Here is a 14,614-nt window from a genome sequence, read left to right as displayed (position 1 = left end):
GCGTGGCCATGCAACTTCGTTCTGAATGTCAGACATCAGGCCTGCAGTTAATTGCCTCCTGGAATCTGCACACTTTTCTGTCTTGTGGCTTTCCACTTGTAAACCTGGCTGTGGGCTCTAGAGATGGGTGCACTTAAATGATTGGCACTAGAAAAGCAAAGACTTTCAAATGCTCTAAGTGAATAAGAAAATTAAGACTCATAAGTCCTGCAGGCTCAGCCCCTACCACCCTCCTAGCTTCAGGTCTGTCCCCTCTCTCGCTCTGTCCCAGGCCAGCCAACTGGCCTTTCTTCCCTTCCTTAAACTCACTCTTCTCCCTCTAATCCCAGGGTCTGTGTGAGCACCACAGATCTCAGCCTGCACAGCCTGCCCCTCCCTTGCCCTAATTCCTTCACTCTCAGCTCAAATGCTTCCTTCTCAGGGAAGCCTTCCCTGACCAGCTCTGACTCTAAGTCAGATATCTGGGCTTTTTCTTCACAGGTAATTATGTATCTCTATGATAATTTGGTTAGTGTCTGACTCCCTCTAGTCCAAACTGCCAGAAGGCAGATCCTTCCCTGTATCTTCCACAGCCAACCACCTACTAGCATATAGTACTTGCTCAACTAAAAGATTTGCTCATCTCCAAATTTACAATTCAACACAGATCAACTTGAGGATCTGTCCTTACTGTAATTTGGACACTTCATTATCTCTCTTTCTATGCTCCATCTCAGCAGGAAACCAAGCAAACTTCTTAAGTAATATCCTAGAAGCTGAGCTTCAGGAACACTGTAAATAGGGGTATTTTCCACCCAAGTGTCACCTTCCAAAATTGCTTTTCCTCCCTCCCCTCCAGGATTTGCCCTCGGAACATATGTCAAATTGGGCTTTTCTGTTTGGTGGGCACTGTCGCTCATAGAAGCATCCTTAATTACATGTTTCTGCTTCTATAATGATATTTCTGGGTCCTTTATGTATGTACGTGGTACCCAGAGCCAGTGGAGAGGTAGAAGCTGAATGAGAGCATACTGAGGATAGGTAAGAGTACCTGTGCGGGTATTATTTTTCCGCTTGCCATCAATTATACTAATCCCAGGATATTCTACCTGAAACACACTTCTAGGCTTCTCCTTTTCTCTCCTTTTCTTCTTTCCCCCTCTATTTCTCAGAAGGAAGACCTCTGGAGAAACTATTTTTCTCTTCCACTTTTCCAGGTTGGGCAGGGTTCCTGAAGCTGAAGACCTGGCCTCCCAAATGCTGAAAGGCTTTCCTAGAGACCGAGTTTCTGCCCAGGAAGCACTGGTTCATGACTATTTCAGTGCCCTGCCTGCTCAGCTGCACCAGCTCCCTGATGGTGAGTGAGGGACCGTGTGTGTGTGTGTGTGTGTGTGTGTGTGTGTGTGTGTGTGTGTGTGTGAAAGAGAGAGAGAGAGTACACATGTGTATGTACATGCACATGTGTAAATCTCAGTGTCTAAGCGTCTTCTCCAAGCACTGGAGAATCAGAATTTGCAACCAGAAATGAGCCTAGAGATCAGTGTGCCTGGGAGAAGCAAGAGGGGACCCAATCTTGCCTGAGTTTTCTATGAGATTCTCTAAAACTGAAAAGCACTGGTGGGTTGAAGTGACACAGACCTCCTTGTAATGATCCAAACATTTCACATATACACTCTTAGAAATTGGATGAGATGAAAGTTGCCTCTGAGTTGTTTGTTTTCGCTAGCATCTGCCAGGAGAAGCAAAACCAAAGTTTGTAACAACCCCCTTCTCTCTCCATAGAGGGTAAGATGATAGGTGACATGGAGATGTCACATGAGGAGAGCTGGCCTGTCTCGATTGGTAATTTGATGCTGCTGAAGGAAGTACTGGGGTGGGGCGCTGTGGGGAGGGGGGTGTCCTCCCAGGCCGGATGCCCACGGGGAAACACAAGTTACCCTGAAATCAGCCTTGCTGCTTGGGCCTGAAGTCATCCTCCAAATCCGAAATCTGCTGAGGGATCATGTGGCTGGAGCTCTCCTCATGTTTCTCAGAATGTGGCCAGGAAGGGCTAGGCAGAGGATGTGGGCAGTGTGGTCATGGCCTGGCTATTTGGGGGGGACCATGCTTAGGTAGAGTTTCTCTGGAAACATCCACCATTCAACTGAAAAAAAGTTTCAGAAGCCCTAAGCAGGAGTAAAGAAGGCTAATAAGGAAGGTATAGGGACTCCGGCTGGGAAGAGGGCACTAAGAAGGCATGCAGGGGTGACAACAAGGACAGAGGAGAGAGCTGCTGCCCAAGGGGCTTAGACATATGGTCCAGCCAAAAGCTCCATGGTCTGCAAACGCAGCCCTACGCAAATAGGACATTGTCCTGCCTCAGCCCAGAACTCTTAGATTGGGACTTCTTGAGGCATTTCATTATTAAAATGAGTTATTTAGGATCTCCAAAAATAATCATAATCATAAACTGGGGTTAATGTCTTACTTAACCCTGTAGGAAGAGTTAGTCATCAGTATTTATTAAGTCGCCATTAAGTGTCAAGAACATATTAAGTGCTATAAAAATTGAGGGAAGAAAGAGGCTTGTCCTTGACCGCAAGGATCCTACAGTGTGGGAGGAAAAGAGGGTGAGGAAGAGGAAACAGGGCACCTTTGTACACATATTAGCACAAATCATATCTAAACAGCTCAAGTCTGTACATAATCAGCCACAGATGTTCTGAGGATATGTGTATGCTAAAGGCAATTCTTTGGAAGAATTAGAATAACTCACATGAGATGGATTGGACTGGAGGTGAATCTGGATTGGAATGTGGAAGGAGGGTAGGGACACTGGCATATGTGTGGAACAAAAGATGTTCCAGGCAACTACACTTCTTACCCGCTTTCCAGGACCCTCATTCCCACTGTACCCTCATCTGCTCCCCTACTCTCATCCTGATACACTGTCCCCGATCTGAGCCCCTAGAGCCCTCTTTAGCTTTCTTCTCTTGGGCCCAGGCTTTCTAACTACCACTTCAGGCAAATATCCACATTCAGGAGTGTGCACGCACACACATACTCACACCCTCACACTCCTACACACTCACACTCCCTTCTCTCCACTTAAAGAAACTCCTTCATTGGTCCTCATCCAGGATCTATTATTCTACATACTGAGAACCACTGGGGACTTTCAAAATTTTCTGGGCATAAGCTTTCACCTGATGAACAGTAATTAGGAAGAAACAGTCATTGTCCAAACTGATGTGTTGTTAGAAACTCGGGTTTTGATTCTTCTTGGCTATCTGAAGCAAAGCCACCAACAGAGGGACTCTGCTGTGTGTGTGTGTGTGTGTGTTAGCATGCACACCCATGTGCGGGTAGAAGAGAGAGACCCATCTGTATTCCTTCTCTGTTCACCCAGCCACAGAGCCTAAATCTACTTTGACACTTTTAGAAAAATGAAAAGATGGAATCTTGCAGGAGCCTGCCTGCGCTGGGGGGGAGCTGAGGAGTGCTCACAGCAGGAGGGAAGTTGACTTTTCTTTATACATATAGGGGTTTTTCCATGCAGAGTTTAAATTATGCCTGATAAAAGGAGTTTCGTGGATGTTTCAGTTCTTTCAAATTCTCCTGGCTTCCTCCCAATTAAATGAGGTTTGTCAAAGCCACAGGGCTCTGCTGCTGCTGCCTCGGCCGACAAGCACTTCCTGCAGCGACATCTCGAATCCCCGAGGGAGAAGATGAAAGGGCCAGTGCCAAGAGACAGGGAAGGGGGGGTGGCAGGATTGTGTGTGTGTGTGTGTGTGTGTGTGTGTGTGTGTGTGCATGAGGGAGGGGGTGCAGAAATAGGTTTAGAGACAGACCAACAGATAGATAGGACATGGGACAAGTAGAAAGAAAAAGCAAGGCTATCAGGAAAATAGGAAAGAAAAATAGAGGAGGAGAGAGAGCAGCTGGAGCCAATCTGTGCACCTTGACAGCAGTGGCCCTTACCAAGTACATATCTACTCAGGGATGCACCCCCTTGGCTTAACAGTGCCAGCCTACTTTTACATTGCCAATGGCAGTTAGCCTTTATTAAGAGCCTCCTTTGTGGACAGAGAGCCCCAGACAGTTATCACAGTTCCCAACCTGCAGGGACACAGAATCTCTGTCTCTGTGGTGGGCTGCCCCAGGCATAAGAATTGTGCAAAAATAAGACATGCTCTTGTGAGTGGTTTGTAAAGAGAGTTTCCCTGCTGTAATTATGCAAGAAATTTTGTTCTCTGGTGGCATTTCAGTATGGAATCATTTAGGAGCTTATATTTATATCATTTTATTATTCTGGCTTATTCTGGTTGCAGGATAACAAAGTTGTCACTTTAAAATATATTCTGTTTCCCCTTTGATCTGAGAGATGCCAGCTCTTATTGTTTGCCCTCTGAAGAAGACAATTTGAGCATGAAACCTGTGGCTGAGAAATATGTGAAGCGTGGAGGGACGGCCTAAATCCCAGTGGAAGAGTGGCAGAGAGACTTCCCACAATGCGCAAGAATTGTTCCCATCTACCCATGTCTATTTCCCCAAACTTGAGTCATCCCATACAACACTTTCTCTGGATCATGGCAGTATGCTTATAGCCAGAGGAAAGCAGGGGGTTACTTGCCATGAAATTCAGGGTTTCCAACATTAGTTCCCTTTTGGAGCACTCTTAAGTGGAGAAGCATGAATATTAGAATGGCAAGAATGTGGGAACTTCTGGCAAGCGCTGACATTTTCCCTTATTGACTCTTGAACACCTGAAGAAACATTTGTTGATGGGGAAATTATTGGTAGTCTCTCTCAAAACACACCCAACAGCAAACTAATTGCTTTTGCAGATGGCAGGGGAGATGCTCGCCCCTCTCAGCCGCCAGCTCACGGCCACACTTGCGGTCCGCACAGCTGAGCCAGCAGCACAGAATGTCAGCTGGGGCAGTGAGGACCTAAAATTAGGTCCTTGGCAACTCTCTAATCTTAGCTGCAGGTTCAGCTTCTTCGTTTAATTCCCTTTGCCCTCAGCATGAACTTGGGCTCTGGGAAAGGAACACTGTTTAATGATTTGGGGATGGGGAGAGTAGAAAATCATTAAGCTGCCCTTTCTAGAAACTGGCTCCACTCCGTTCTTGCAAGGAGCCTTCCAAATGTTACCCTTGGAAAGTTAAGACTGATTTTGGAATCTAGCCATTTTGAACCACAGACACTGATCCACAAAAGTTTTTTGTTTTTTTTTTTAATCTGGGGCAGTAAATGCCACGTGATTTAAGAGTCTGGTCCTTAAGCCTCGGTCCTCGATCGTCAGGACATCAAAGGCTGTCTCTCTCTGTGGGTTGGTCCCATTTTGCTTTCCAAATCCCAGACTTGAGTCTCATTCCTTCCTGGAATAAATCCCCCTTCTCCTTTAAAACAGGTTTCAACATCTTAGTAAAAAAAATCCTGAAACTTGAAAGCTTACAATTGTTTCACAAGTAATTTTTGCAAAAACAGCTTACCAGGGTCTTTTTCCTCATCAAATGTTTTCTTCCTTTGCAGGCATACAGAAGGCAAGGCATTTACCCCTCCAGTATGTCATACCACCCTAGTGTCTATCCTCTGGAAGTTCTTTAGCAGGCCTTATCCATATTACCCCATTAACATCTGGGTAATTTTTTTGTTTTGCTCCAACAAAAGAATTTCAGGCCTCTTTTAATATTATCTCTTTAATAGATTTGAAGATCCCTTGATATCACTTTCCAAAGTGATATCACTTTTCTAGGCTGAGTGGCTTTGACTTCCCTTCTCCCCAGTATAGATTCAGCCTCTCTCACTCTTTAATCATTCTGTTTCATTATTCTGTTCTGAACCTTCCAATTATTTTGCTGATCTCTGAGACTATGGACCCACTGTAGACTCAGATTTCTAACATAGTGGGAGAATTATGTTCCAGTTCATTCATTAAAGATTTACGGAGGGTCATTAGTATGATACTGAGTGATACAAAAAGGAATTAGTCATGGAGTCTGTCCTCAAATAGCTTATAGTCCTTAAGGAAATGAGACAGTTATATAAACACCCACAGATCTAGTGCAAGGTGCTCTGGGTATTCAAAGGAAGTGAGATTAACTCCAGCTGTGAGGACCCAGGATGCCTTTGTGGGTGGTCCTTCAAAATGAGGGGTCTGGATGGTTGAAGAGGAATGACATCCAGGGAGTAGAATGTCATTCTCCGCTTAATACCATCTAACATCATAGTGAAGTTGTCCTCTTTTTAATAATAGTGGCACAACCCTGACTCATAATCCATCATGGTTTTTATGGCTTGTTGCAATAACTTAAACATTCTCTCTCTTTTTTTTTTAAAGCAAAAAATTCCCAGTGTGGGGCTCAAACTCATAACCCCAAAACCAAGAGTCACATGTTCCACCAACTGAGCCATCCAGGTGTCCCAGTTTAAACATTCTTTAACATGTACTAGTAAAATTTAGTTTCATTCTTTATATGCTAATTTCAAATCCATTTTGTTCTTGCTTCTATTGTCTAGTCATTCAAAATTTAACCAGAATATTTTGTCATTCTTTTTTTTTTTTTAAATGTTTTATTTATTTCTAGGAGAGAGCAAGAGAGACAGCGTGAGCAGGGGAGGGTCAGAGAGAGAGGGAGTCACAGATTGAAACAGGCTCCAGGCTCTGAGCTGGCAGTCAGCACAGAGCCTGACGCGGGGCTCAAACCCACAAACTGCGAGATCATGACCTAAGCGAAAGTCGGACGCTTAACCGACTAAGCCACCCAGGCGCCCCGAATATTTTGTCATTCTTGAGGCCAGTTCTCAGGGGATGGGAGGAGGGAAGGCAGATTCTGAGCCAGGTCTCTCTTTTCTGCCTTCAGGAGTTTGTAACCTAACTCAGACCGCCTTCTCTAACCTTTCAAATCCTTCATTATTTGATATGTAGGCAGTACATTAAGAAGCAAGAAATTAAAATGTATCCTCCATAACACACTTCCTTACCTTCTATGCTCAGAGCTGTCCTCAAGAGATTCCAGTACATGAGAAGAGATGCTGGGAAGAGAGGGAAAAGTTAGAGATTCTTGGAGTGGAAAAGGATTTCAGAGACTTGCTATTCCATATCTTCATTATACAGACTGAGTCCCTGACTCCCTGGGAATAATAGTGGCTGTCATTTATTGGGCATCTATGTGCTTTACACAAATTCTCATTCAATTTGTAGACTAATTTGTAAGGTTGGAGTTATTATCCTCACATTACATATCAGAAAATCGGGACTGAAAGAGGCTAAAGAAATTGCTCAAAGTCATGCATCTAGTAAGTGGGAGAGCCCAGGCTTGACTTTAGGTCACCGAAGCCACTCTTCCTACTATTCATTGCTGCTTGGTAACCATCAATGGGAACTTAGTAGCAAAATGAGGATTAGAACCAAGGTCATGACTCCCAGCCCTGTGACCTTTCCACTGTCTTATGCTCTATGTTTATTTTAGAGCCTCCCAGGAAAGACTCCACTTGTCCCCAGGTAACATATTTAATATCTCACAATTAAGAAGGTTCAATTTTATGTTTAATAGAGATATCCCTCACCACTTCCTTAATCCTCAATGTCATTTTGTCTTAGTTTCTGTTCCTCTTTTCTTTTCTTTTTTGTTTTTGTTTGTTTTATAATCCACAGTCACCCTTGGGTTTTAAGACTTTTTATTTTTTGAGAGAGAGCACACATGTGCATGAGGGGGAGGGACAGAAGGAGAGGAAGGGAGAGAATCCTAAGCAGGCTCCATGCCCAGGGCAGAGCCCAATTTAGGGCTCAATCTCACAGCCATGAGAGGATGACCTAAGCCTAAATCAAGAGTCTGACACTTAACTGACTGAGTCAACCAAATGCTCTGGGTTTTAAGATTTGTTAATCAATGTTGGTTCTTTTTTGTTTTACTATAACTCATTAAATTTTATAAAGTAATTTCAGGAGTCCAACAAAAAAATGGGAAAAGGCACAAAGTAGCAATTCACATAAGGAAAACAAAAAAAGCGTACCAACATATGGAATAAAAAGACAGCCTTAACAGTGATTAAATAAATACAGATAACTGTTAAAGTAGTTAATTTTTCCCTCAACCTAATGACTCCCAGTGTTAGTGAGATTGTGGTAAAATGATATTCTGCTGGTGGTGTTGTAAATTGGAGCAACCTTTGCAAAGCATTATGGCACACATATCGGGAACCTTAAAAATGGTCACAACCTTCAACCCTACACTTTAGTTTCCAAAAATTATTCAAAGAAACAATTGAACCCCCCCCCAAAAAAAGAAAGAAGGAAGGAAAAAAGATGCATAAAAGTTCATTGCAGTGTTTTCTATAATTTTATCTTAAAAAATATAACAAAAATAAAAGAAACATTCTAAATAGTCAATACTAGAAAACAGGTTGGAAAATGTTATATTGACTCAGCATATAGTACTATGTAACCATTTAAAATAATTCACAGAAGGGGCGGGGCACCTGGCCATCTCAGTCAGTAGAGCCCATGTGACTCTTGATATCAGGGTCCTGAGTCTAAGCTCCCCGTTGGGCATGGAGTCAACTTAAAAAAAAAAGAAAAGAAAAGAAATTCACAGGAGTGTTAGGTAATACGGAAATGTTTATGCTATTATGACATGAGCTAAAAGAAAGGATACAAAATTGCATATTTTAATATACCTGCAAACATGTATTATGCATATCAATAAAACTGAAAGAGCACAAGGGGGATTGTGGGTAACTTTTTTCCTTTTTCAAAGTTTTCTTTAATGTTGATGTTGTATTGCCTTTATTGTTTAAAAGACTGAGGTGAGGCAAATGGTATTGGGAGTCCACGCTCCTGACTGAGAATTAAAGGACCTGAGTTATCTTCTTTTTTTCCAACATAGCATGTGTTATTGGCCTTCATAAACCTCAATTTCTCAGTCTGCACAATGGGTTAACATTAGTTTCCTTTACCCCAGATTGACAGAATGTTTATTTTATAAAGCTTTTAACTCACTGAATGTAAGGGTTCACATAAATGTGGTCCTAGGAGAATGAGAGGTGGGAGGGAAAGGAAAAGATAAATAGGCACTAATTAATTTTAAAAGGAAAGATCATCTGCTTTAATCGGAAATGCATGTGTGCTGTGCCCCCAATCAGAGTTTTAAGTGCACTCTATGTTAGTTAGCAACTTCAACGTAAAGTAGTACTGTGTGATCCTTTGGGCTTTGAAGATACGAAGCCTATATACATACACATGAGCTAAAATTACTGTGTAGTCACGAGGCTGTGTGCACTCTGAATAATTAAATGCACTAAGCAACTCCAGCTGATGGATTGACAATGTGTAAGAGCAGTGCAAAAAACCACGTGACTGGGAAATTACAAGACATTTTGAAATGATGGTTTAATTTCCCAGCTTTCTTTTCAGCTCGTGCTTTCTCTTTTAGCCATTACAGGCAAGTAAAAGAGATTTGATTATCTTGTTTCCTGTGAAAGGTTATTTAGCTCCTCAATCCCATTAAGTCACTTTCTGCACTCCAGTGCACCCAGCCTTCACCAGGTTATCAGCCCAGGAAGAGTAAATGGAGACACCAGGATCAGATTTCTAAAGGAAGGAAAGTTAAAGCAAAGTTTGAAAGGGGTGACAGCCAACAGCCAGGAGCTTAGGAACTCAATTAGACTGAAAGACAACTATCTCATTATCTCATTCCGAAATGATCTAAATACATAAGAATCTAAAAGTTTTAAATAAACTTGTCCTACTGACTGTCTAGATGACTGAATTTCCCTTCTCAAAAAATTTTAAACACCCACTTTCGTATTTATTTATTCTAACTGCGAAGCAGCTGTGATAATTACGCTGTCAGCTTCAGTAAGCTAATGAGGAGTCAGTAGAATGGAAGGTTTTGCATCTGTGAGATTTCTGCAGAACCGCTCTGCTGCTTTTTTCCTTCTCTCTTTTTCTTTCTCTCTTCCTTTTTTTTTTTTTTTTCTTGCTCTTGTTTTCTTTTTCTATGAGTCGGGAAGGAGAGTCAGGCAGTCCATGACCAAATAGGAATCCCTTTGATTAACTGGTTGTTTTCCCAACACTGTTCCACCAGAGAATTTGTCTCTCTCTCCTTCCTGTCTCCCTCTTCTCCCTCTCTCCCTTCTTTCTCCCAATTCCCTCCTTTCTCTCTGCTTTCTTCCTTTCTTTTTTTTTCATATAAATATCTGTTTCCTTTTTTAAAATGTTTTATTTTTTGAGGGGGGAGGGGCAGAGAGAAGAGGGAGACAGGATCTTAAGCAGAGAGAGTCCTATGCAGGGCTTGAACTCATGAACCCATTTGATCATGACCTGAGCCGAAGTCAGATGCTAAACCAACTGAGCCACCCAGGTGCCCCTCTTTCTTCCCCTTCTGCCTTCCTCTTTTACTCTGCCTCTGATTCCTCCTCCTTCTTCCTCTTCTTCTCCCCTTCTTTGGCCTCCCTCACTTTTCCTTCTTTCCCTTTCTTCTCCTCCCCCTCCTTTTTTTACCTATTCCTCTCTCTCCCTCCTCCCTCCTTCCTGGCTTTTCAGGTGCTGCTGCTTTTGAAGGACAAGGAAGCCTGAGAGAAATCTTCATACCATTATCCCCAAGGCAAGGGGACACTTCTCTCTGAGGGAAATTCCCAAAGTGGTTTCATTTTGCGTTGATAAGAGAATAATCTGTGAAGTGTATACACTGTTTATTTTAGCTGTTTGTTTATGCTATCACATGAGCTAGAAAAAAAGTAGAATACAAAATTATGTATTATAATGTACCTGTGATAAATGTATCCTGTGTCCCAATGAAACTTGATGCCTCCCCTTTATAGCCTAGCAAATGTGTAATTCCAAACCCAAGCACTCAAGGCCACAGACTACTCATGACCTCGAAGGCAGATGTCTAGGCCAAGCGAGGCAGAGACGGCCCTGCAGATTCATTTCTTCTCTTTGGGTGTTAGCGGCCTCCGGCAAACAATATTATTGAGGCATCTTATGCTTTTGGTGTGCCAAAGCTAGAATCTTCTCTTCTTGTTAAGTTGTCAAGTATTTTTTTTTCCCTAAAGTTTATGTATTTATTTTGAGAGAGAGAGAGAGAGAGAGAGAGAGGGAGGGAGAGAGAGAAAGGGAAAGGGCAGGAGAGAGGGGGAGAGAGAGAGAGAATGAGTAGAGGAGGGGCAGAGAGAGAGGGGGACAGAAGATCCAAAGTGGAGTCTATGTTGACAGCAGCGAGCCCAATGTGGGGCTTGAACTCACGAATGGTGAGATTATGACCTAAGCAGAAGTCAGATGCTTAAATGACTGAGCCACCCAGGCGCCCCAAACTGTGTAATATTTAGAGCCACCCAGGTTTGCGTACATTGTCAGCCTAGGAAAAGTGATGCCCAATGAAAGGATGCCCTGAGTAGGTTTGTGGATGTGCTTTGGTAACAATGTGGCTATTGCCTCTTGCTATTTTTCCCAGATGCTATCTATGCTGATAGTCTGTAACAAAGGCTACTAGTTATTAAAAATATACTGTGTTATGCTTCCATAACAAATTGTCACAAACTTAGTAGTCTTATAACAACAAATGGTTATTAACTTATAGTTCTGTGTGTCAGAAGTCTTACAAGGGTTTTGCTGGGCTGAAATCACGGTGTGAGCATGGCTATAATTCCTTCTTCTAGGCTCTGTAGGAGACTCCCTGTACACTATCAGGAAAGGCTTTCTGCTTTTAAAGATCTTCTAGAATATCCTTATTAGAAAATCTAGGATATTCTCCCCATCTCAAGGAGCTTATAGATGACATTTTTGAAGCCCCATTTTTGTTGTAAATAACATTCACAGGTTTCAGAGATTAGGACATGAACATTTCTGGGAGGAGGTCAAGAGTGTATTATTCTGCTACTCCATCAGACATGCGTTTTGAAAATATTTTCTAATTGATGGTTTGTCTTTTCATTCTCTTAACATTTTAACAGTATCTTCCACAGAGTTTTTAGTTTTATAATGGGAAATTCCCAGCTAAGCCTAGCTATTCCTTTTAGTTTTCTAGAATTTGGTAAATCTTTTTTAAGTCCTTCACACCAGCCCATCCATAGCAACATATCAATGAGTGACCTCCGTTGATGCCACATGGAGTGGGGGATTGCCCAGCACAAACTCTGTCCAACTTCTTGTCTCACAAGATCATGAGTATAATAAAGTGATTATACTTTACAAAAAATAAAAAATAAATATTTTTTCTTGATATTGTGTATCAAGAACCCAAGATGTTTTGCATATATTATCTCCTTTAAACTTACAGCAACTTCTAGGAAGTTATATCATCCCCATTTTGCAGATGAGTCCTTTAAAATGTTTACTTTGGGAGAACTTGACCTATAACTTTAGTGTAATAAGCACATAGGAACCATACACACTTAACAAACACAGGCATTTATAAAAATGCAAACTCCCAGCATACTAAACTAACCCAATACATAAATCAGATGGCAAAGGCAGTGAGTGTGTGTGTGTATACATTATATATAATTTACAAAAGTTGTACCATAGAGTCTATTAAATAGATTGCCTGATGTAATGAATACACTAGGATTTTCCAAAATACAACTAGCCCCAGCATGATACTCATCACCTACCATCACTGGGACCCTTATCCAGACTCCTTGGCTTGATATTACTCCCTTCACCATCTGGTTCCAACTCATTTTTCCAACTTTATCTACTAGTCTGTCTTGCTCTAACCATTCAAGATTACTTTGCAGTTCTCTCAAACACTTTCCTTCCTCCCTGCCTTTGCTCATGCTGATCCCCAGCCAGCAATAGCCACCCTGGAATTCGCTACCTGCTCAAAATATAAACCTCCTTCATGGGCCCCCAGTGTGCTTGTCCATGCCTTTCCTGTGCTTCCTGGGAGATGTAGGAGAGCGACTGTCATAATTCTTTGTTTGCACCTCACTTTCAGTCCTTGTTTGTCAGTGTGTGTCTGTCCCCAGGTCTATTCCTGTTTTTGGATCAACAGGATAGCATAACACCTAGCATAACACCTTTCCCAAGTATTTTGGTAAATATATGTTGAACTGAATCAAATGAGAGGCATTTGGCAACTATTAGTAGATTCAGTAAAGCAAGTTATCCATGAGTCAGTATAAATTATTGGTGGGTAAGCCTGCCTCATGTTTTGATGTCTCTTCAGGTGAAAAATATTACAACAGACATAAAAAATACACCATGAAAGATTCCAGGAAATAATATGTTTGTGCTTTTCTCTTTTCCTTCCTACAGAGGAGTCTTTGTTTACAGTTTCAGGAATGAGGCTAAAGCCAGAAATGTGTGACCTTTTTGGTCTCCTACCAGGAAGGTCACCTCCCAGCCCAGTTTAGCAAATGTTGGTAAAAAGAGGGGGCAACATCACCAACCTCCTTTCAGGTAAGTGGTCCCAACAGTGAGCCTCCTTATGGGTGGGATTGAACAGTCATCACTGCCAGGTGGAGAGAACATTGTTCACAGATTCAGAGCACCACTGCTGTGTCTGGCTCTTTCTTCCCAGTCTAGGACAGGTGGCCTAGCCTCTTCTGGGCACATTGGGTCACAGGGAGGATGATAATGTGCATCTCCTGTCTCTCTCACTCCCAGAGGAATAGTAAGACTCCAAGACAAAACTGGCAAGTCATTATAAGGCCTTTAATTCCTAAAACAAAACTGGCAAGTCATTATAAGGCCTTTAACTGACACACACGGGGTAAAGTAGGACACTGTCATGTCTCATTCTCTCAACCATTAAGTTTTCTTCATCAGCTGATAGGACAAAATCAGAGGTTGGAAACCATCCCCATTGGCTCAAGACTGAGGAGTGTCCTGGGATGTGGGACATTCAATGCTAAAAATGGCACAGCCCTGGGTAAACCAGGATAGTTGGTCACCACAGTGGTAGAAATTACTACCTGGCCTGCCCCCAAATGCCAGAGAAGACCTGGTTCAGGGCCTGGGCCCATCCAGGAGATGGTTTTAGATTCCTATGCGAGCCATCCTTGCCCCAGGCCTCTTAGGCCACCCCTTCTGCACAGTTGATCACAGGGAGTTCTCTCATTCAGGGTGAGTTCTAGGAACAAGTTTCTGATTGGGAGCCATCCACAATGTCTCAGACACAGCTACTCTCTTCAGTCAACCCAGGGTAGCCCAGCCTTCCAAGGCAATCTTGAGGAGGAAGGGTACAATGGAGAATTTTTCTGGAATTACCATACCCTAAAAGGAGTTCTGCTGGTAGGCCCAGGAAGGCAGGTGAGACAACTGCAAAAGCCACCCGAGTAGAGACACCCCTAGATGTGACCAGAGCACTTCCCATACTGGGCCTTCTACAGTGGGTAGGGGGGACAATAATCCAGATAGAGAGATCAAGGTGGAGCCCATGCACAATGCCACCCAGTCACCTGGCTCTTTAGGTGACCCTAGCTATATCCCAAGCCACAAGCATTAGACTATGGTTTGACCACCCATTTGGAAACCACAGCTTGGCCATGCTTCCTGACAGAACTTTCAGGGCCTGGTGTGCTCCTCAGACCTGCCGGCTCATAATGTCATCCACAGAGCAGGGTTCAACTCTTTGCCACTTTCTCTTAGATCTCTTTTTGGCTGTTGGTATTTAAAGGCATGTAAAGATGTTTGCCTCCTGGA

General features: G+C 42.7%; 1 protein-coding gene across 3 annotated transcripts in view; it reads left to right on the top strand.

Annotated features, from left to right (window-relative positions):
* The window catches only part of CDK15 (cyclin dependent kinase 15), a 79,247-nt gene extending 65,924 nt beyond the window's left edge, over positions 1-13,323 (top strand). For 2 of the 3 annotated variants that reach the window (XM_039257409.1, XM_039257408.1), the window contains exons 12-13: positions 1,197-1,336; positions 13,226-13,323. In XM_039257409.1, the coding sequence (XP_039113340.1) occupies positions 1,197-1,336; positions 13,226-13,323 (238 nt within the window). The remainder of the gene's footprint in view (positions 1-1,196; positions 1,337-13,225) is intronic. The other variant, XM_039257410.1, reaches the window with a different exon arrangement.
* The last annotated feature ends 1,291 nt before the right edge of the window (positions 13,324-14,614 follow it).

The sequence above is a fragment of the Hyaena hyaena genome, unplaced genomic scaffold (genome assembly GCF_003009895.1).
Source record: "Hyaena hyaena isolate Hyena2069 unplaced genomic scaffold, ASM300989v1 scaffold_615, whole genome shotgun sequence".
Lineage (NCBI taxonomy): Eukaryota > Metazoa > Chordata > Mammalia > Carnivora > Hyaenidae > Hyaena > Hyaena hyaena.
The sequence above is the reverse complement of the archived record's forward strand: the minus strand, read 5'-3'. Positions and strand labels throughout refer to the sequence as shown.